Raw genomic sequence first — 23,297 nt, 5'->3', positions numbered from 1 at the left:
ACACATCACAAATGCTTGATTGCAGTTGTTGCTGATAAGTGTTACCCAACCAGTTATTAGGTTCAGGGGCAATCACTTTTCACACAGGGTCCTGTAGGTGTGGATTTTTTTCCCTTAATAACAAAGAACTTGATTTGAAAACTGTATTTTGTGTTAACTTTGTCTAATATTTAAATCTGTTTGGTTATCTGAAACATTTAAGTATGAAAAACATGCAAAAGAATAGGAAATGAGGATGTGGGCATACACTTTTTCACACCACTGTACTGTCTATCTTTCTATAGATAGATACTGTAGATATATTACTATATCAAGTCAAACTGATATGTTGTTCTTCTAGAAGGTTGAAAGGTGCTACAGAAACACTCCAGATGTATTTGGTAAATGGGGAAAAATGTATTACACAAGCAGATGCCTTACTCCAGGCAATGTGGAACTTTGTTGCCCAGACAGTATTGTCACATTACATTAATCTACACAAATCATCCTCCTACTGTGTAATTTCATATCCAGCCCTTTACGCCTGTGCTCTGAGAGCAAGCAAGGCTTTACCACACTACAAGCCGTCAGCGCTCTTCTCCCGCAGCCTGGCTGGATGATGCAGCTTAAATATTATAAGGTAACGGTATCAGGATCAAGGTGCTGCTATATGGATGGTTGGTGGGGTCTATGACTTGTATGTCGTGTAGGCTGTGTATCTGTAGAAGGGCTCCACTTATGTAATGCTGACTGTTCTCATTTATCATTTCCAGTGTTCTTATTGAGCAGCGGTGTGTATGAGTATTATGTATTATTATGAGCAGCTTAAAATCACTAAAGCTTGACCGTTTAATGAATAGATCAGCCAACCCTCCTTTTCATTTATTTGATTATCTATGTGTATATATATATATATATATATATATATATATATATATATATATATATATATATATATACACACGTGAGGACTGTACATTACAATGCATGAATCTTTTCGACCCAGTGATTTTCTTAAATGTCTGTTCTACTTTTTGCATTATTAAATGGACATCTAGAGGTCAATCACTGTGGAATGGGTGCTTTGTTGACGCGCTAGATATAATCTGCAGGATTCTGTTATAATCCAGATATATGACTAACTAGATGGAGCAAATAAAGAACTAAATAAATGGGGTAAACTAAATTGGTTTTACCAACTGACAATAAAAATGTAAAACTTATAGAAATATTTGCGTTGCCTTGAAGTGACGTATCAGATCAGCACTTCCTAAATCATGTCATCCTCAAACACAAATCACAACCCTGTCACTTGAGAATCCAGGGTTATGTCACCCACATCCCCACACACACAAAGTGCTAGGCGGTGCCAGCTATATACGGTGCCCTGTTATGATCCGGTGACCTTGGAGCCGCATGAGAGACTTTCTCAGGAGTAGGTGGTACCTGTACTGACCGCAAACCCTAAACTAACACCGCAACTAGAAGTAGCCGTGGGATGTACCTAGCACGTCCTAGACACCTCGACACAGCTGGAGGACTAAATACCCCTATAGATGGAAATAGGAATTCTATCTTGCCTCAGAGCAGAACCCCAAAGGATAGGCAGCCCCCACAAATATTGACTGTGAGTATAAGAGGAAAGACACACGCAGGCAGAAAAACAGGATTTAGCAAAAGAGGCACTTCTAGCTAAATAGAAAAGGATAGGACAGAATTCTAAGCGGTCAGTATAAAAATCCTAAAAATATCCACAGCAGATAATACAAATATTCTACATCTAACTAAAGACATAGAAAGTATATCTGCATCTCCTGAGAATCCAGCATGACTGAAAAATCCAATGTCTAAGCTGGACAAAAACACAATGAATTGCACTGAATTGCAAAGCACACTGCATGTGTGCACAGGGACAAAAACCAGACACTGATCTTAGCTGAATTTGGCAGCAGGGCATGAGGAACCAGAGAGAGATGCAATCCCTCCAAGTACAATGGACAACTGGCACGGACTCATGGATCCTGCACACCTAAATAACTAATAGAGCTGCAATCAGCAGAAACACCTGCCCTGGATTACAACCCCAAGACAACTGCACTACCACCAACAACCACCGGAGGGAGCCCAAGAGCAGAATTCACAACAGTACCCCCCCCTTGAAGAGGGGTCACCGAACCCTCACCAGAGCCCCCAGGCCGATCAGGACGAGCCAGATGAAAGGCACGGACCAAATCAGCAGCATGGACATCAGAGGCAAAAACCCAAGAATTATCCTCCTGGCCATAACCCTTCCATTTGACAAGGTACTGAAGCGTCCGCCTTGAAAAGCGAGAATCCAAAATCTTCTCAACCACATACTCCAACTCCCCATCAACCAACACAGGAGCAGGAGGATCAACAGAGGGAACAACGGGCACCACATATTTCCGCAATAAAGATCTATGGAAAACATTATGGATGGCAAAAGAGGCCGGAAGGGCCAAACGAAAAGACACCGGATTGATAATCTCAGAAATCCTATAAGGACCAATAAACCGAGGCTTAAACTTAGGGGAAGAAACCTTCATAGGAACATGACGGGAAGACAACCAGACCAAATCCCCAACCCGAAGCCGGGAACCAACACACCGACGATGGTTAGCAAAACACTGAGCCTCCTCCTGAGACAACACCAAATTGTCCACCACATGAGCCCAAATCTGCTGCAACCTGTCAACCACAGAATCCACACCAGGACAATCAGAAGGTTCAACTTGCCCCGAAGAAAAACGAGGATGAAAACCAAAATTACAAAAGAAGGGCGAAACCAAGGTAGCCGAACTAGCCCGATTATTAAGGGCGAACTCGGCCAATGGCAGGAAAGCCACCCAATCATCCTGATCAGCAGACACAAAGCATCTCAAATAAGTTTCCAAAGTCTGATTAGTTCGCTCGGTCTGGCCATTTGTCTGAGGATGAAATGCGGAAGAAAAAGACAAATCAATGCCCAGCCTAGCACAAAAGGCCCGCCAAAACCTAGAAACAAACTGGGAACCTCTGTTGGACACAATATTCTCAGGAATACCATGCAAACGAACCACATGCTGAAAAAACAACGGAACCAAATCAGAAGAGGAAGGCAATTTAGGCAAAGGCACCAAATGAACCATCTTAGAAAACCGGTCACAAACCACCCAGATAACCGACATCCTCTGGGAAACCGGAAGATCTGAAATAAAATCCATAGAAATATGCGTCCAGGGCCTCTCAGGGACCGGCAAAGGCAAAAGCAACCCACTAGCACGGGAAAAACAAGGCTTAGCCCACGCACAAGTCCCACAGGACTGCACAAAAGAACGCACATCACGCGACAAAGAAGGCCACCAAAAGGACCTACCAACCAAATCTCTGGTACTAACAATACCAGGATGGCCAGCCAACACAGAACAATGAACCTCAGAAATCACTCTACTAGTCCATCTATCAGGAACAAACAGTTTCCCCACTGGACAGCGGTCAGGTTTGTCAGCCTGAAATTCCTGCAGAACCTGTCGCAAATCAGGGGAAATGGCAGAAAGGACCACCCCTTCCTTCAGAATGCCGACTGGCTCAAGTACCCCAGGAGAATCAGGCAAAAAACTCCTAGAGAGAGCATCAACCTTAATATTCTTAGAACCCGGAAGATACGAGACCACGAAATCAAAACGGGAGAAAAACAGGGACCATCGAGCCTGTCTAGGATTCAGCCATTTGGCAGATTCGAGGTAAATCAGATTTTTATGATCGGTCAAGACCACAATACGGTGCTTGGCTCCCTCAAGCCAATGTCGCCATTCCTCAAATGCCCACTTCATAGCCAACAACTCCCGATTGCCGACATCATAATTGCGTTCAGCAGGCGAAAACTTTCGGGAAAAGAAGGCACACAGTTTCATCAAGGAACCATCAAAATTCCTCTGAGACAAAACGGCCCCTGCCCCAATCTCAGAAGCGTCAACCTCAACCTGAAACGGAAGAGAAACATCTGGCTGATGCAACACCGGGGCAGAAGTAAATCGGCGTTTAAGCTCCTGAAAGGCAGAGACAGCCGCAGAGGACCAATTCGTTACATCAGCGCCTTTCTTCGTCAAATCGGTCAGGGGTTTAACCACACTGGAGAAGTTAGCAATTAAACGGCGATAAAAATTAGCAAAGCCCAAAAATTTCTGAAGGCTCTTCACGGATGTGGGCTGAATCCAATCATGAATGGCCTGAACCTTAACCGGATCCATCTCTATAGATGAGGGAGAAAAAATGAAGCCCAAAAAAGAAACCTTCTGCACTCCAAAGAGACACTTAGACCCCTTCACAAACAAAGCATTATCACGAAGGATCTGAAATACCATCCTGACCTGTTTCACATGAGACTCCCAATCATCAGAAAAAATTAAGATGTCATCCAAATATGCAATCATGAATTTATCAAGATAATTCCGGAAGATATCATGCATGAAGGAATGAAAAACAGATGGAGCATTAGAGAGCCCGAATGGCATCACAAGGTATTCAAAATGGCCTTCGGGTGTATTAAACGCAGTTTTCCATTCGTCACCCTGCTTAATACGAACAAGATTATATGCCCCCCGAAGGTCAATTTTAGTAAACCAACTAGCCCCCTTAATCCTGGCAAACAAATCGGAAAGCAAAGGTAAAGGGTATTGAAACTTGACCGTGATCTTATTCAAGAGGCGATAATCAATACAGGGTCTCAAGGAGCCATCCTTCTTAGCAACAAAAAAAAATCCCGCTCCCAATGGTGAAGAAGATGGCCAAATATGTCCTTTCTCCAAAGACTCCTTAACATAACTCCGCATGGCGGTATGTTCCGGCACAGACAGGTTGAAAAGTCGGCCCTTAGGAAACTTACAGCCTGGAATCATGTCAATAGCACAATCACAGTCCCTATGCGGTGGAAGGAACTGGACTTGGGCTCATCGAATACATCCTGAAAATCAGACAAAAACTCTGGAACTTCAGAAGAGGAGATTGACATCACAGGAACGTCATTATGAACCCCCTGACAACCCCAACTAGTCACAGACATAGACTTCCAATCCAACACAGGATTATGTATCTGCAACCATGGAAAACCCAGCACAATAGCATCATGCAAATTATGCAACACCAGAAAACGACAATCTTCCTGATGGGCTGGCACCATGCACATGGTCACCTGTGTCCAAAACTGGGGTTTATTTTTAGCCAAAGGTGTAGCATCAATGCCCCTTAAAGGAATAGGGTTCTGCAAAGACTGCAAGGGGAAACAACAACGCCTGGCAAATTCAAAGTCCATTAAGTTCAAAGCGGCGCCTAAATCCACAAACGCCATGACAGAAAATGACAACAATGAGCAGATCAAAGTCACAGATAACAGAAATTTAGGTTGTACAGTTCCGATGGTAACTGAACTAGCGATTCTCTTTGTACGCTTTGGGCAGACTGAAATGACATGAGAAGCATCGCCACAATAAAAACACAACCTATTCTGATGTCTGAATCCTTGATGTTCCGTTCTAGACAGAATCCTATCACACTGCATAGGCCCAGGCATCTGCTCTGAGGACAACGCCACAGCGCGCACAGTTCTGCGCTCCCGCAAGCGCCGATCAATCTGAATGGCCAGAGACATAGAATCACTCAAACCAACAGGCGTGGGAAACCCCACCATAACATCTTTAACAGATTCAGAAAGACCCTTTCTGAAAATTGCCGCCAAAGCATCCTCATTCCATTTAGTCAGCACAGACCATTTTCTAAATTTCTGACAATACAATTCTGCCGCTTCTGGACCCTGAAACAGGGCCAACAAGGTCTTCTCCGCTTGATCCACAGAATTTGGTTCATCATATAATAATCCTAGAGCCTGAAAAAAGGCATCTACATTAAGCAAGGCCGGATTCCCAGATTCCAGGGAAAATGCCCAATCCTGAGGGTCGCCACGCAGCAGGGAGATGACAATTTTAACCTGCTGAATGGGATCGCCAGAGGAACAAGGCTTCAGAGCAAAAAACATTTTACAGTTGTTTTTAAAACTCAAAAATTTGGACCTGTCCCCAAAAAACAAATCAGGAGTAGGAATCCTAGGCTCTAAAAGCGGAGTCTGAACAATATGATCAGAAATACCCTGTACCCTAGCAGCAAGCTGGTCTACACGAGAAACTAATCCCTGAACATCCATGCTAGCACAAGACTCCTCAGTCACCCAGAGGAAAAGAGTGAAGAAAAGACAAAGCAGGCTACAGAAAAAAAAATGGCTCTTTCTTCCCTTTTTCTGAGATGCATTTAACTCATTGTTGGCCAGTTGTACTGTTATGATCCGGTGACCTTGGAGCCGCATGAGAGACTTTCTCAGGAGTAGGTGGTACCTGTACTGACCGCAAACCGTAAACTAACACTGCAACTAGAAGTAGCCGTGGGATGTACCTAACACGTCCTAGACACCTCGACACAGCCGGAGGACTAAATAACCCTATAGATGGAAATGGGAATTCTATCTTGCCTCAGAGCAGAACCCCAAAGGATAGGCAGCCCCCCACAAATATTGACTGTGAGTATAAGAGGAAAGACACACGCAGGCAGAAAAACAGGATTTAGCAAAAGAGGCACTTCTAGCTAAATAGAAAAGGATAGGACAGAATTCTAAGCGGTCAGTATAAAAATCCTAAAAATGTCCACAGCAGATGATACAAATATTCTACATCTAACTAAAGACATAGAAAGTATATCTGCATCTCCTGAGAATCCAGCATGACTGAAAAATCCAAACAAAGTCTAAGCTGGACAAAAACACAATGAATTGCACTGAATTGCAAAGCACACTGCATGTGTGCACAGAGACAAAAACCAGACACTTATCTTAGCTGAATTTGGCAGCAGGGCATGAGGAACCAGAGAGAGATGCAATCCCTCCAAGTACAATGGACAACTGGCACGGACTCATGGATCCTGCACACCTAAATACCTAATAGAGCTGCAATCAGCAGAAACACCTGCCCTGGATTACAACCCCAAGACAACTGCACTACCACCAACAACCACCGGAGGGAGCCCAAGAGCAGAATTCACAACAGTGCCCTGTGTAAAACCTTCCATTGCCCCATCCCCTGTGATGTAACATATACTGGCTTAATACATAGGAACTGTGTACAAATATCACTTCCTAATACGCATGGAATCGAGATGTGGCCAACTGCTGCCTTGATTTCTGGCAAACCCTGTGGGATAACGGGTGCAAGTAATGTGTGATAGGTCATCAAGACCAGTGCCACCCCTTAAAGAAATGACAGCACAGGTCACGCACCTCTAAGGTGGGACATGGCGATATATACTACTCTACCTGTGCAAAGATATCTTCCCTCCATCTGCTGATTCATCTCTCTTTTACATTCCCGACACAATTTTTACTCTTCACTTAACATTTAGATTTCTATTCATTAACCATGAAACATGGGAAGATCGAAGTCAGTTGGATCCCGAAGTGTTTGTGCAATGAGAGACTTTTCCTAATTTAGCCCCACAGTACAATGGATATGGATCAAAATCATAAAATTGTGATTGAAGAATAGATTTTCAGCTTTAATTTAAAGGTTTTTACAAAAGTATTACCACTTAGTAATTATAGCTATTTCTGTGCTTAGTCTGTTCATTTTCATGTAATAAGTAACCAGATAGACTTCCATCATTATAAATATCAAAGCTATTTTTAATACTTGGATTGAAATACTTGGCTTTCAATGACTGGACTACCCTTTGTCTGGCACCTAAGGACATCAGAAAATACAGAGTGTCCTCCCTTGAGATGCTGCACAGGCTACTTTGGTTGTCTTCAGTTGCTGCTTGTTGGTAGAACTTTTTGTCTTCAGTAAGTGAAATGCATGATCAATCAGATTGAGGTCCTGTGACTGAACCAGCCATTAAAAAAACAAGCCATTATTTTAATGTAACTCCTTCCCGCTGCATGACATACTATTAAATCATGTAGTGGATGCGGTTGTATGGTGCAGGCGCAGGTGCTGAGCCTATTCCACACAGGGTGGATGGTGCCTGTGCTATAGAGTCCATACCTACCTCTAACAGCAGTGATTGGAGCTTTCAATCAAAGACAGCAGCATTTAGGGCGCATCATCCCAGTGGCACATTAGTTCAAGCAGTCACTGTAATTGACATAATTACAACATTTCAGTGGGTTGAAATGGCAGCCGGAGACCTAATAATGGTAAGTGTCACTGGTATCTTAGTATTCCTGTAAGGCCGGAGACACACTGCTGCGAGATGCGGCCGAGTCTCGCTGGTTAAAAGCAAGCTGTGGCACCGGCACTCCGGAGCGGAGCGTGCAGCTGCATAGCAATACATGGAGCCGCACGCTCCGCTCCGGAGTGCCGGTGCCACAGCTTGCTTTTAACCAGCGAGACTCGGCCGCATCTCGCAGCAGTGTGTCTCCAGCCTTAAGCTCAATCACAGGCTGGTCTTCATAGAAGTCCGTAATTTTTACTATTAATTGCAATCGTAAACTTTGCTTTATACAGTACAAGCAAACAATGAAAATTAAAAAGAAAGTGAAAATAAGCATAATTGGTATTAGGCTATATTTACGTGTTGTTTTTTGCTGCTTTTTTCTGCAGCCAAAACCTGATCTCTTGACACTAAAAAGGCTGCAGACAAAAAGGTTTTGCTGACTTTTTTGGTACTTTTTTGCTGCACACGTTCAGGTTTTTTCACATTTTGTTTGCGGTTTTTCGCAATAAAAACGCTATAAAAAATCATTAAAAATGCATACATTATGCATCCTATCATTTAGAATGCATTCTGTATGTTCTGTGCACATGATGCGTTTTTTTCCACGAAAAAAACGCATTACGGTAAAAAAAGCAGAATGTTCATTAATTTTGCGGATTTTCCGCGTTTTTCCCGCTATTCTATGCATTGGGAAAAACCGCACAAAAAGACGCGTCAAAAACGCGAAAAAAAAGCGAAAAAAACGCATGTGGATTTCTGGCAGAAATGTCTGTTTTTTGTCAGGAAAATTTCTGCAAGAAATCCTGACTTGTGCACATACCCTGAGAAAATCACAAAACTAAATGTGTTCCACATCCTGCTTTACCTGCTTTTTTCACTAAAAACGTAGCAAAAATGGATAGCAATGTTTTTGCTGTGGTTTTGCTGCTTTTTTGCACTTACTCATTGCTTTTTCTGGGTGAAAAACACTGCAAAAACGCTGAAAGAAGTGACATGCTGCAGTTTTCATAAAAGCAGCAGTTTTCCAATTTAGTCAGGAAAAAAAAACCGAGGTGTGTGCATGAGATTTCTGAAATCTCATAGCTTTTGCTGGTGCTGTAAAACGCGGCTTTTAATTTGCATAAAAAAACAGTAAAAACACAACGTGTAAACATAGCCTTACAGCATCTATAACAATTCTCTATATGAAAATATAGATTTATTTAATCCATTTAGTATTGTAAAGAAAAAAAAATGAAACAACAAAAATCCTGTTTTTTTGGTTATTGCACCCCTGACAAAAATTGCAATAAAAGCAATTAAAACTTATATAGTTCGATATTGTAGAATTAAAAGCTACAGCTCAGCATTCAAAAAATAAGATCTTGTACAGTTTAATCAATGAAAATAAAAATGTTATGTGTCTCGGAAAATGGTGACACAAAAAATTCAGAACTTTGGAAAAAAAAAAGTGGTTTATAATAAAAAAAACTATTCAAGTTTGGTATCTTCACAGTTGTACTGACCTGGAAACACCATGTTGTCAGGTTATTTTTGCTGTACTATGAATGTTGTAAAAATGAAACCTAAAAAACAATGGGTATTGCAATGGAATTTGCATTTTTTCATCATGTCACCTCACTTAGAATATTTTTCCTCATTTTTAAATACGTGAAAAGTGTCATTCAAAACTATAACTCGTCAAGCAAAACACAAGTCCTCATACGAGTATACAAAATGTACACATAAAACAGTTCTGGCTCTTGGAAGGAGGGGAGTTAAATGCAAAAATGTAAAAATTAAAATTGTCCACAGCCGGAAGCTATGGAGCCGCTTTTATGCATGTTCTAATCATTATCTATTTATATTGTAATTTGTGAAACATCATTCACTTTGATTCCTATCGATTGTGTGGTGTACAGAGGAGATAATAAAAAATCTGCCACTGTCCAAATACTTTTGGACACAAACGTATGTTCCACATGCATATAGGGGATATATATATGTTTATATCTATGAGGTTTTCATCTCACCCATTGCTGTCTATTCCTGTTCCTGTTTTTCCTCAGTAGCCTCACAGCTATGACATTATATCTCACCCACATTGAGGTTACAACCTGCTTAACAAAATGAGCCACAGAATAGCATTTAGTTATTAACATTCCTGAAAGGACATTGTAATGTCAAAAACTGCCCCTGATGACACCAGAGATGTGTCCAACTTTACTAATGTTTGACTTAGGCTACGTTCACATTTGCGGTCCTCGCCGCAGCGTCGGGCGCCGCAGCGGCGCCGCATGCGTCATGCGCCCCTATATTTAACATGGGGGCGCATGGACATGCGGCGCACTTGCGTTTTGCGCCGCATGCGTCGCTGCGGCGCCCGCGTCCGGGCGCAGAGGACGCAGCAAGTTGCATTTTTGCTGCGTCCAAATTCAATGAAAAAAACGACGCATGCGGCGCAAAACGCAGCGTTGTGCATGCGTTTTGCTGCGTTTTTATTTGCGTTGTGCGTTGCGGCGCCGACGCTGCGGCGCACAACGCAAATGTGAACGTAGCCTAAGGGACAGAATGGTAAGTAACAAACACAAACTGTAAAATGGAAACAGCAATAGACTGGCTGGTGCTGCTGTTTTCTATGCCAGGGTGATCAGCCTTGCCAAGTCCCTCTGTCACCGGCTCCAGAAATGAAATGATAAATAATGTACTGAAGGCTGAGGACACCAAGCTTTCACTCAGTCATTGTGTTCCAGACAATTGTCAGAGCTGAATTACAGCTCATTTGAGTTTCTTTCCTGCTAAACCATCTAGGTCCAAAAATATGCTAAATGTATCATTAGCTGCTGCTGGGTGGAATAGAAAGCTGGACTGTTCTGAAGATGAAGAGTAAAACAGTTAGATTCATCAAATCAGAGGGTCAGATATTGGTCTTTGTACATCATCTACTGTTCTAAATGTTAGTGAATGTTTAAGGATCAACTAGCAGACAGTTGTGTCTCATGGAATCTTAGAATGTTAGTTGAAAGGGACCTCCTGGGTCATCTGATCCAACACAATGATCAATGCAGGTTTCACTAAATCATCCAGCCTCGGATTGCTGACTTCCATTGAAGGAGAACTCACCACCTCTCCAGGCAGCCTGTTCCACTGATTGATCACCCTCACTGTCAAGTTTTTCTAATATCTAATCTGTGTCTCCTCCCATTCTAATCTGTGTTCCGCTCCTCTTTTATATAGTGTGTCTATGTGCTTCAATCATTGGTTACTCGAAGAACATATCTGAGGATTGATAGATGCTGCCTATGGCAATGTTCTTTTTCAGTGGTGGACATTCCCACTTTGTTAAAAAACCCTAAAATGTTCATCCACAAAAATGTTTTCCTTAAAGCTTCCTAAAGTGCCTGTTTTATTTTGTTATGTTTTAAATAAATGTTCTCCAACCAGGTTTTTGTTGCCCAAAGAGATTTCTTAGAGCCCAGCCCTTTGCAGAAAGCTTTGCTCGAAAATGGTGGGTTGACTTCCAGTCCATTTGTATCTGCTTGTAACAGGTGGACACTTCATTCAGAAAGTCTGTGCTATTCAATGTGTTTTCTCCATTCTTGATGATTGTCTCTGATATTTCGATGAATTTGGCCTGATGCTATGGTAAAATAGAAGAAATTATGAGACGTGTGTATTTTGTTTGTGCGATGAGGTGCATGTTTTTAGTGTGATAGTAATTACTGATCTGTGATAGCTTGGCTTTTTCAGAAAAGTCAAACATTTACTAGGAACTCAACTAGCCGTCTGTAACTCATGCACATGCTCTCACCATGTTTTTCTGATAGAACATGTACTCATTAAAGTTTATGATGCTATTTACATGTCCATGTTTGTTTGCTGCCCATGTGTCTGCAATAAAATCTCAGATGTGGTCTATGGGTCCATGAAAACCTCAAACACCCTGGGTAGCATATGTGTGCTGTCCTTAATTAACATTTTAATACGGTATATTATTATGGGAAGTTCACTAAATAAGGGTAACTTTTGGCAAATACTTTAGGGATATCTACATCCAGAAAAAGCTTTAGACAAAAGAGCCAAGAACATACAGTACTTATTTTTTTCTAGTAACTTTTTATATCATCTAAAAAACATTGTCATTTTAATTGTAAATCAGCTTTAACAAAAGTTTCTTTGTGGATCTTTCGAACAGAATGTCCAACCTTTATGCTTATTGCTCATTTAGATATTTGCTAATCATTCGGGATTTTTAATTAATACTGAGTCACTGAATGCTTCCAATGACAGTACAGTCTCAATTTCAATATTAGTAAGAGGTCAGAGAACACTGAGCTCTTATGGAGCAATTTGCCGCTCGGCATGTAGTAAATTGATAGGTTGAGTACAAATGGAATTGGGCAGATGTCCACTCAGCAGTGTTAGAGAAAGCAGTGACTTAATCATCTAGACTGGCACACAATCTATCCAGGGTTGGCAACTCATGCTGATAGTAAAATTATGAGTTTCCTTTGAAAAAACAAAATACAGTAACCAGAATTAACAAAGTCAACTGCTTGTCGTCATTATTTTCATTGAAAGAGAATGTTTGAATCACTAAAAAATATCACTGGCTAATAACATTTAGCAGGAAATTCATCTAAAATGTACAAAACATATAGAATATATAGTGGCATAGCTTCCATCATCTCATCGTCACAATGAATGGGTAAGGTGGGCATCCAGATTTGGGGACTCAAGCCAACCCCAAGGGAAACATTCATTCTCAATCCTTATTTCTAACCTTGTTTCTCCTTTTATACACTTGGAAAGATGATATTGATCATTGATGCTATTGATAGTCAACTTCAGCTGCTGCAGGAATTTTTCGGATGATCTAACCTTACATGTGCATTAATAGTCACTGTATAGCATTAATATTGGGGTGGATCTATAGCACTGATACTATTAAGCATATTATGGCACTGGTATTATATGTCACTATATGACACTGTTATTAGTAACTACTAAAAATTAGTAATATTATGGCACTACAGCTCTGGCAAAACCCTGTCATGGGCAGCCCAATCTCCAGATCTGAACCCCATTGAAAACCTCTCGAGTGTAATCCAGAGGATGATGGATAGTCAAAAGCCAAACAAAGAAGAACTGCTTAGATTTTTGCGCCAGAAGCAGTGTGAAAGATTGGTGGAAAGCATGCCAAGACGCATGAAAGCTGTGATTAAAAATCATGGTTATTCCACAAAATATTGATTTCTGAACTCTTTCTGAGTTAAAACATTAGTATTGTTGTTTCTAAATGATTATGAACTTGTTTTCTTTGCATTATTTAAGGTCTGAAAGCACTGTTTTTTTATTTTGACCATTTTTCTTTGTCAGAAAAAAAATACAAAATTTATTGCTTGGAAATTCGGAGACATGTTGTCAGAAGTTTATAGAATAAAAGAATAATTTACATTTTACTCAAAAATATACTTATAAAGAGAAAAATCAGACAAACTGAACATTTTGCAGTGGTCTCTTAATTTTTGCCTGAGCTGCAAATGATAAATTAATAAAAGCTATTTTTGTACATTCAAGACCAAAACAGTGAAAGTTATGGAGGTCCCATATAAAATAATCTCTAGTATCTGACTTTTTACACTATTCTCTCCAAAACATGTTTTACTTTGTCCTACTCATTTATACGTGGATTTACCATAAAACTAAGTCATTTCTCCATGCTCACAAGTTCTTTATATGCAGTAGCAGGTAGTACTGCGGGCCAATGTTTAATTCACATAAGTGTATATTCACCTTTCATTAAGTTACTTTTTTGTCATTTTTATCTAGGAAAATGAACTAAAAGATGCAGTTCAAGACAAGGGCCGCCTAAGTCTTCAGTATGCCAGCTTATCCCACAGGGCCTTGCAGTACGACCAGGTAACTTTATTCTTTATTGATTGTATAACAACTGCTGTTTATTCACAGAATATGTTGTAGTTGTCATGCAAGTGCAGGACCCATTTCTAGGACCCACTAAGCCATCTCACTGAACCCACCATGATGTTCTGCTCCCACCACATGCTCCTGACTGGTGTAACGTTGCGCTCATGAGAAAGTATATTAATTCTCTGAGGGAGGTGGAGCGGGCGTGACTTTAGCCTGCTATCCTCCCTTGGTAAAGACCATAATAATGTAGCACTAACTATCAAGGCCCATATCTCTGGAAGCACAGAGCCACCATTAAAATACCCCTTTAATCTACACTCACCGGCCACTTTATTAGGTACACCATGCTAGTAACGGGTTGGACCCCCTTTTGCCTTCAGAACTGCCTCAATTCTTCGTGGCATAGATTCAACAAGGTGCTGGAAGCATTCCTCAGAGATTTTGGTCCATATTGACATGATTGCATCACACAGTTGCCGCAGATTTGTCGGCTGCACATCCCAAAGATGCTCCATACAAGGCAGGATGGATCCATGCTTTCATGTTGTTTACGCCAAATTCTGACCCTACCATCCGAATGTCGCAGCAGAAATCGAGACTCATCAGACCAAGCAACGTTTTTCCAATCTTCTACTGTCCAATTTCGATGAGCTTGTACAAATTGTAGCCTCAGTTTCCTGTTCTTAGCTGAAAGGAGTGGTACCCGGTGTGGTCTTCTGCTGCTGTAGCCCATTTGCCTCAAAGTTCGACGCACTGTGCGTTCAGAGATGCTCTTAGGCCTACCTTGGTTGTAACGGGTGGCGATTTGAGTCACTGTTGCCTTTCTATCAGCTCGAACCAGTCTGCCCATTCTCCTCTGACCTCTGGCATAAACAAGGCATTTCCGCCCACAGAACTGCCGCTCACTGGATTTTTTTTCTTTTTCGGACCATTCTCTGTAAACCCTAGAGATGGTTGTGCGTGAAAATCCCAGTAGATCAGCAGTTTCTGAAATACTCAGACCAGTCCTCCTGGCACCAACAACCATGCCACGTTCAAAGGCACTCAAATCACCTTTCTTCCCCATACTGATGCTCGGTTTGAACTGCAGGAGATTGTCTTGACCATGTCTACATGCCTAAATGCACTGAGTTGCCGCCATGTGATTGGCTGATTAGAAATTAAGTGTTAACAAGAAGTTGGACAGGTGTACCTAATAAAGTGGCCGGTGAGTGTATATTTGTGGAATATATTTATGGATAAAAGCAATTCTCCTGTTCCTTTGTATTTTTTTCAACAACTTTTGTACAAGTTATTATTTGATTGCCGCTGCCCATGAGATATTCCTCACATCAGAGTATGTCATGGAGCATGTAGGTAAGGCAATTCGTGATGCACATTTTCAACATTAAAGAATCACTCCTCCCATCAAAGATTTTATCCTCTTAACATATTGCAATCACCATATTATACGGCACTGTGTACGTACAATTGCTCATTTTGTCCTTCTACCCAGCTAATTATCCTCTTTTCCATTAGGTCTATGACATCACGTGATTAAAAACTGACTAGCTGAATCTGTCTAAGCTCTAAGTAGAAACAGGAGGTCAGTTTTCCCTGCATGAGTCATCAATGCAAAAGTCTATGGGGGATGATAAATGCAGGGACAAGAGACTTCCTGTTTCTAGATAGCGCAGAGAAAAGTAAAGAAATAACTTATCCCTGACCTCTGTGTTTTATGCCTTGCATGACATTTACAATGCAAAACAGTTATTTGGCACAAATTGATTGAGATTTCTGGCGCTTACAGCTTACTCAGTCTCCCCAATGGATGTCATTAACCCCTTCCCGACCTGTGACGCCACGTAGGCGTCATGAAAGTCGGTGCCAATCCGACCTGTGACGCCTATGTGGCATCATGGAGGGATCGCATCCCTGCAGATCGGGTGAAAGGGTTAACTCCAATTTCACCCGATCTGCAGGGACAGGGGGAGTGGTACTTTCGCCCAGGGGGGGTGGCTTTGCCCCCACGTGGCTCCGATCGCTCTGATTGGCTGTTGAAAGTGCAACAGCCAATCAGAGCAATTTGTAATATTTCACCTATGAAAAGTGGTGAAATATAACAATCCAGCCATGGCCGATGCTGCAATATCATCGGCCATGGCTGGAAACCCTGATCTGCCCCCCCCCCACCACCTATCTCCTCCCCAGTCCTCCGTCCTGTGCTCTGCTCCCCTCTGTCCGCCTGTCCGCTCCCCCATCCTCCTGTCCGCTCCCCCCGTTCTCCGATCCCACCCCCGTGCTCCGATCACCCCCCCGTGCTCCGATCCCCCCCTCATACTTACCGAGCCTCCCGGTGTCCCTCCGTCTGTTCCATGGGTGCCACCATCTTCCAAAATGGCGGGCGCATGCGCAGTGCGCCCGCTGAATCTGCCGGCCGGCAGATTCGTTCCATGTACATTTTGATCACTGTGATAAAACCTATCACAGTGATAAAAAAAAAAAATAGTAAATGAACCCCCCTTTTATCACCCCCATAGGTAGGGACAATAATAAAATGAAGAAAATATATTTGCTTTTATTTTTCCACTAGGGTTAGGGTTAGAACTAGGGTTAGGGCTAGGGCAAGAATTAGGGTTAAGGTAAGGCTATGTGCACACGTATTCTGGTCCTCTGCTGATTTTTCTGCAGTGGATTTGATAAATCTGCAGTGCAAAACCGCTGCGGATTTATCGCGGATTTACCACGGTTCTTCTGTGGTTTTTCTGCGGATTTCACTGCGGTTTTACAACTGCGGTTTTCTATGGGAGCAGCTGTAAAACCGCTGCGGAATCCGCAGAAAGAAGTGACATGCTGCGGAATGTAAACTGCTGCGTTTCCGCGCAGTTTTTTCCGCAGCATGTGCACAGCGTTTTTTGTTTCCCATAGGTTTACATTGAACTGTAAACTCATGGGAAACTGCTGCGGACCCGCAGCTGCGGAAACGCTGCAGATCCGCAGCATGTGCACATACCCTTAGAATTAGGCTATGTGCACATGGTGCGGATTTGGCTGCGGATCCGCAGCGGATTGGCCGCTGCGGATTCGTAGCAGTTTTCCATCAGCTTTACAGTACCATGTAAACCTATGGAAAACCAAATTCGCTGTGCCCATGGTGCGGAAAATACTGCACGGAAACGCTGCGTTGTATTTTCCGCAGCATGTCAATTCTTTGTGCAGATTTTGCAGCATTTTACACCTGTTCCTCAATAAGAATCCGCAGGTAAAATCTGCGCAAAAAACACTGGAAATCCGCAGGTAAAACGCAGTGCCTTTTACCTGCGGATTTAAAAAAAATGCTGCGGAAAAATCTCACACGAATCCGCAACGTGGGCACATAGCCTTAGGTTTAGGGTTGGAATTAGAGTTAGGGTTGGATTTAGGGCTAGGGTTGGAAATAGGGTTAAGATTAGGCTTGTGGTTAGGGTTATGGTTAGGGTTAGGGGTGTGTTGGGGTTAGGGTTGTGGTTAGGGTTAGGGGTGTGTTGGGGTTAGGGTTGGGATTAGGATTAGGGTTGGGATTAGGGTTAGGGGTGTGTTGGGGTTAGGGTTATGGCTAGAGTTGAGATTAGGGTTAGGGGTGTGTTGGGGCTAGTGTTGGAGTTAGAATTGAGGGGTTTCCACTGTTTAGGCACATCAGGGGTCTCCAAACGCAACATGGCGCCACCATTGATTCCAGCCAATCTTGCGTTCAAAAAGTCAAATGGTGCTCCCTCCCTTCCGAGCCCCGATGTGCACCCAAACAGTGGTTTACCCCCACATATGGAGTACCAGCATACTCAGGACAAACTGGGCAACAACTATTGGGGTCCAATTTCTCCTGTTACCCTTGCGAAAATAAAAAATTGCTTGCTAAAACATCATTTTTGAGGAAAGAAAAATAATTTTTTATTTTCAAGGCTCTGCGTTGTAAACTTCTGTGAAGCACTTGGGGGTTCAAAGTGCTCACCACATATCTAGATAAGTTCCTTGGGGGGTCACTTGTGGGGGGTTTCTACTGTTTAGGCACATCAGGGGCTCTGCAAACGTAACATGATGCCCGCAGACCATTCCATCAAAGTCTGCATTCCAAAATGTCACTACTTCCCTTCCGAGCCCCGACGTGTACCTAAACAGTGGTTCCTCCCCCACATATGGGGTATCAGCGTACTCCGGACAAACTGGACAACAACTTTTGGGGTCCAATTTCTCCAGTTACCCTTGTGAAAATAAAAAATAGCGGACTAAAAAATAATTTTTGAGGAAAGAAAAATGATTTTTTATTTTCACGGCTCTGCATTATAAACTTCTGTGAAGCACTTGGGGGTTCAAAGTGGTCACCGCACATCTAGATTAGTTCCTTGGGAGGTCTAGTTTCCAAAATGGGGTCACATGTGGGGCGACATGGTGTCCGCTAAAGATTGGAGCCAATTTTTCATTCAAAAGTCAAATGGCGCTCCTTCCCTTCCGAGCACTGTCGTGCGCCCAAACAGCGGTTCCCCCCACATATGGGGTATCGGCGTACTCAGGACAAATTGTACAATAACTTTTGGGGTCCAGTTTCTCTTTCTACCCTTGGGAAAATAAAAAATTGTTGCTAAAAGATCATTTTTCTGACTAAAAAGTTAAATGTTCATTTTTTCCTTCCATGTTGCTTCTGCTGCTGTGAAACACCTGAAGGGTTAATAAACTTCTTGAATGTGGTTTTGAGCACCTTGAGGGGTGCAGTTTTTAGAATTGGGTTACTTTTGGGTATTTTCAGCCATATAGACCCCTCAAACTGACTTCAAATGTGAGGTGGTCTCTAAAAAAAATGGTTTTGTAAATTTTGTTGTAAAAATGAGAAATTGCTGGTCAAATTTTAACCCTTATAACTTCCTAGCACAATACAGGATAAAAATTCAAAATTTGAAAATTGCGAAATTTTCAAAATTTTTGGCAAATTTCCATTTTTTTCACAAATAAACACAAAAATTATAGACCTAAATTTACCACTAATGTGAAGCCCAATATGTCACAAAAAAAACAGTCTCAGAACCGCTAGGATCCGTTGAAGCGTTCCTGAGTTATTACCTCATAAAGGAAAATATTTAGAATTGAGAGTCCTCAGTGGTTGATACCTTTTAATGGCTAACTGAAAAGATGGTAACAAATTGCAAGCTTTCGAGACTACACAGGTCTCTTCATCAGGCATAGACTAATACGAATTCTGAAGAATCACATACTTATGCACAACATAGCACAGAAAAAAAAAAAACATGGATAAGACAGGTGGCATGAAGCAGAATTACCATGAGTGATAAACAGTTATGTTCATAAATGTTAAGCCAGTTCTTAGATAAGGAATGTTTTATTGTCCTCTGATTGGGGTCTGTGTTGTGGTGACCCCTCATAGTCTGAGGGGCAAGTTCCTTAGTTGATGTAAAAAGACATAAATCCATGCAACACATTCATTCCTGCAGTGAGAGTGTCAAAGGTCGTCATCAGTTTATATTCCCAGACTCTTCTGTCTCTCTGAGTTTTGAAGTTTCCCTTTAACACAAGTAATTTCATGTCCATAATGCTATGGTTTGGGAGACAAAAATGTATTGCCACAGGTAGATCCTTTCTTTTTTCTCTTATTGTATGGCGGTGAGAATTCATTCTTGTTCTAAGCTTTTGCCCTGTCTCCCCCACATACAGACCCCCAGTTGGACATTTAGTACAAATAATTAGGTACACCACATTAGAAGTGACGCAGCTGAAAGTACCTGGTATCTTGTAGTCCTGATGTGAGTTGGGGATCTTTATCTTGTCCATTGTCATTATGAATTGACAGGTTTTACATTTTTTCTGGTTGCAAGGAAAGGTTCCTGCAGCTGCAGAAGAGGACAGGGAGCTCTTGACAATGATGCTTCTTAGGTTTGGGGGCTGCCTAAAACACAGTAATGGGGGGTCTGGAAAAATGGATTGTAAGCGGGCATCTTTTTGTAGTAAAGGTTGTGATTTACGTGCAGCTCCCCTTAGCACCTCCAGATTTGGATTGTAGGTAACTACTAGAGGTACCCGGTTATTTTCTTCTTTAGCTTTGTAATGTAGCAGGTGATTCCTTGATATTCTGGTGGCTCTTGTAATCTGGTTTTCAATTGTTCTTGGATGGTAGCCCTGATTCAAAAAGGTCTTTCTGAGGCGATCAAGGTGTTCATCTCTATCCATTGGGTTGGAACATATACGATTGTATCTGATGGCTTGGCTGTAGACAATGGAGTTTTTTATGTGTTTTGGATGGAAACTGTCCCATTTAAGGTATGTTGGACGGTCGATTGGCTTCTGATACAGGGATGTCTCTATTTTATTGTTCTGCAGCTTAATGATGGTGTCCAAAAAGTTAATTTCAGTACAGGAGTAGTTGAGTGTCAAGTTGATGGTGGGATGAAATTCATTAAACTGTTCATGGAACGTCTTTAGCTGTGGTTCAGACTCCGTCCAGATGATTAAAATGTCATCAATGTAGCGGTAGTACGCCAGAGGCCTGATGGGACATGAGGACAAAAAGTCACTTTCAAGCTTGGCCATGAAAAGATTTGCATACTGTGGGGCCATTTTACTTCCCATTGCTGTGCCAGTCTCCTGTAGATAGATCTTCTTGTCAAATTCAAAGTAATTGTGGGTGAGGATGAATTTTATAAGTTTCACCACAGAATTTGCATCAGTCCCTGTGTTTTCCAGGAAGATTTTTCCAGGAATTATTTTTCTATCTACTGGCTTACACGGTACCAAGATATATATCTTTCCTGTACCTCATAAAGGGACACGGGTCAGAATTGCAAAAAATGGCCAGTTCATTAAGGTCAAAATAGGCTGGGTCATGAAGGGGGTTAATCAACACTGACTAAAAGAAAAACTGTTGGCTCTTTCTCTTTTCCGGCGGCCATAGTGGTCCGTGCAGCTGGTCACCATGAAGTTCAACCCGTTCGTCACCTCAGACCGCAGCAAGAACCGTAAGAGGCACTTCAATGCCGCCTCTCATGTGCGCAGGAAGATCATGTCCACCCCCTGTCCAAGGAGCTGAGGCAGAAGTACAGCGTCCGCTCTATGCCCATCCGCAAGGACGATGAGGTCCAGGTGGTCCGTGAACACTACAAAGGACAGCAAATTGGTAAAGTTGTCCAGGTGTACAGAAAGAAATATGTGATCTACATTGAACGTGTGCAACGTGAGAAGGCCAACGGCACCACTGTTCATGTTGGTATTCACCCTAGCAAGGTGGTGATCACCAGACTAAAGCTCGACAAAGATCGCAAGAAGATCTTGGAACGCAAGGCCAAGTCTCGCCAGGTTGGCAAAGAGAAGGGCAAATACAAGGAAGAAAGCATTGAGAAAATCTTTTATCAATTTGGAAACAAAAGCGGCAAGATTCTGGCTAGATATATTAACCCACGCGGCCCAAATACATTTATTCCCTTTATTAAAAATGGGAAGGGGGAAAAGGTGCACAATACCAAGGACATCATTTCGAGCTTCAGTGATTATTATAAAGACATATAACATAGATGGCCATTATAAAGATATGTCCACATCCTCACTCCACAACAAAATTAATACATATCTACATCAAAATAATATACCCCTTCTACCGGAAGATAAGATCCTGAACCTAGAGAGTGAGTTTACATTGGAGGAGGTATCAGAAACTATTAAAGGTCTGAAGCTAGAGAAAAGTCCAGGTCCAGACAGGTATTCAGCTGGCTTTTATAAATCATTCTCCACGTCATTGAGCCCGATTTTTCTTGAAATGTGCAATTCGGTTTCCTCTGGCGGTTCCTTTCCCCCTCAGGCTTTAGCCGCCCATGTCACAGTCCTACCAAAACCAGATAAGGATCCCTCATTGTGTAGCAACTATCGCCCAATATCCCTAATAAATTTAGACGTTAAAATTTACGCAAAAATGATTGCAAATAGACTGAGCCCTCTCCTTCCAAACGTGATAAATCAAGATCAGGTGGGTTTTTTCCCGGGTAGGGAGGCGCGGGATAACACCATTCGGACCATCTCTTTAATAGACGGGGCGGGACGGGAGGGAGGAGATCCTATGTGCATTCTGTCGATTGATGCCGAAAAGGCCTTCGACAGGGTGCACTGGGAGTTTTTATTCCAGGCCCTGGGGGGGATTGGTTTGGGGGAAAATATGATGCATAGAATTAAGGCCTTGTATGCCTCCCCTAGCGCCCAGGTAAAAGTAAATGGTGTCCTTTCGGACGCGTTTACAATCAGGAATGGCACAAGGCAGGGGTGCCCGCTTTCCCCTCTATTGTACATCCTGTCGATGGAATATCTGGCCACCGCCATATGCAATAACCCCTCTATCAGAGGAATTAAACTAAGATCAGAGGAGCACAAGTTGGCACTTTTTGCCGACGATATCCTTTTATATATTACTTCCCCTATAACTAGTATTCCCAATATTATATCAGAATTATCAAGATTTGGACATCTAAGCAATTTCAAAATTAATTCCCACAAATCTATGGTCTTAAATATATCTTTACCACTATCTGAGGTGGGCCGGTTACGTGCATCTTTCCCGTTTGGGTGGCGCTTTGACTCACTTCCGTATTTAGGGATCAAGATAACAGCCAAAACCTCCGGATTGTACGACGCAAACTTTAAAACGGCGTTACAAAAAGCGGAGCTGGACCTGGAGAGGTGGCATAAACTTCAATTGTCCTGGTTTGGCAGAGTCAATGTAATCAAAATGGATCTATTGCCACGTCTTTTATATTATTTCCAGACAATCCCATTATACCTTCCTGCATCCTTCTTCTCGCGACTTAAGAAAGCGGTCATCCGACTGGTCTGGTCCCATTCAAGATCACGAATATCATATTTTGTAGTATGCAGATCCAAGAAGATGGGGGGAATTGGTCTACCAGATTTCCTAGTATATAGTCGTGCCTCAATCGGCACCTGCATCTTAGACTTATACCACAGCAGTAACAATAAGAAGTGGGTTGGCCTGGAGGGTGATCTTGTTGGCGGGGACCCTCAGACGATACTATGGAACACGGGAGGAGGAGGGGGGAGGTCTGGCCTTCCCTTCATGACTAGGAACATGCTTCTACTTATCCGACAGAGTGGCAGAAATATAATAACCTCTACAGCTCCGGGACCACTAACCC

General features: G+C 42.3%; 1 protein-coding gene and 1 pseudogene across 21 annotated transcripts in view; both read left to right on the top strand.

Annotated features, from left to right (window-relative positions):
• The window catches only part of RIMBP2 (RIMS binding protein 2), an 817,544-nt gene that overhangs the window by 461,759 nt on the left and 332,488 nt on the right, over positions 1-23,297 (top strand). For all 21 annotated transcript variants that reach the window (XR_013223594.1, XM_077293289.1, XM_077293285.1 and 18 more), the window contains one exon: positions 14,044-14,133. Coding sequence is in view for 19 of the 21 variants with exons in the window: in XM_077293289.1 (XP_077149404.1) it covers positions 14,044-14,133 (90 nt within the window). In the remaining 2 variants the exon portion in view is untranslated. The remainder of the gene's footprint in view (positions 1-14,043; positions 14,134-23,297) is intronic.
• On the top strand, positions 21,046-21,666 carry LOC143793620 (large ribosomal subunit protein uL24 pseudogene; annotated as a pseudogene).

The sequence above is a fragment of the Ranitomeya variabilis genome, chromosome 1, assembly GCF_051348905.1.
Source record: "Ranitomeya variabilis isolate aRanVar5 chromosome 1, aRanVar5.hap1, whole genome shotgun sequence".
NCBI classification, from domain to species: Eukaryota; Metazoa; Chordata; class Amphibia; order Anura; family Dendrobatidae; genus Ranitomeya; species Ranitomeya variabilis.
This window is presented reverse-complemented; position numbering and strand designations above follow the sequence as displayed.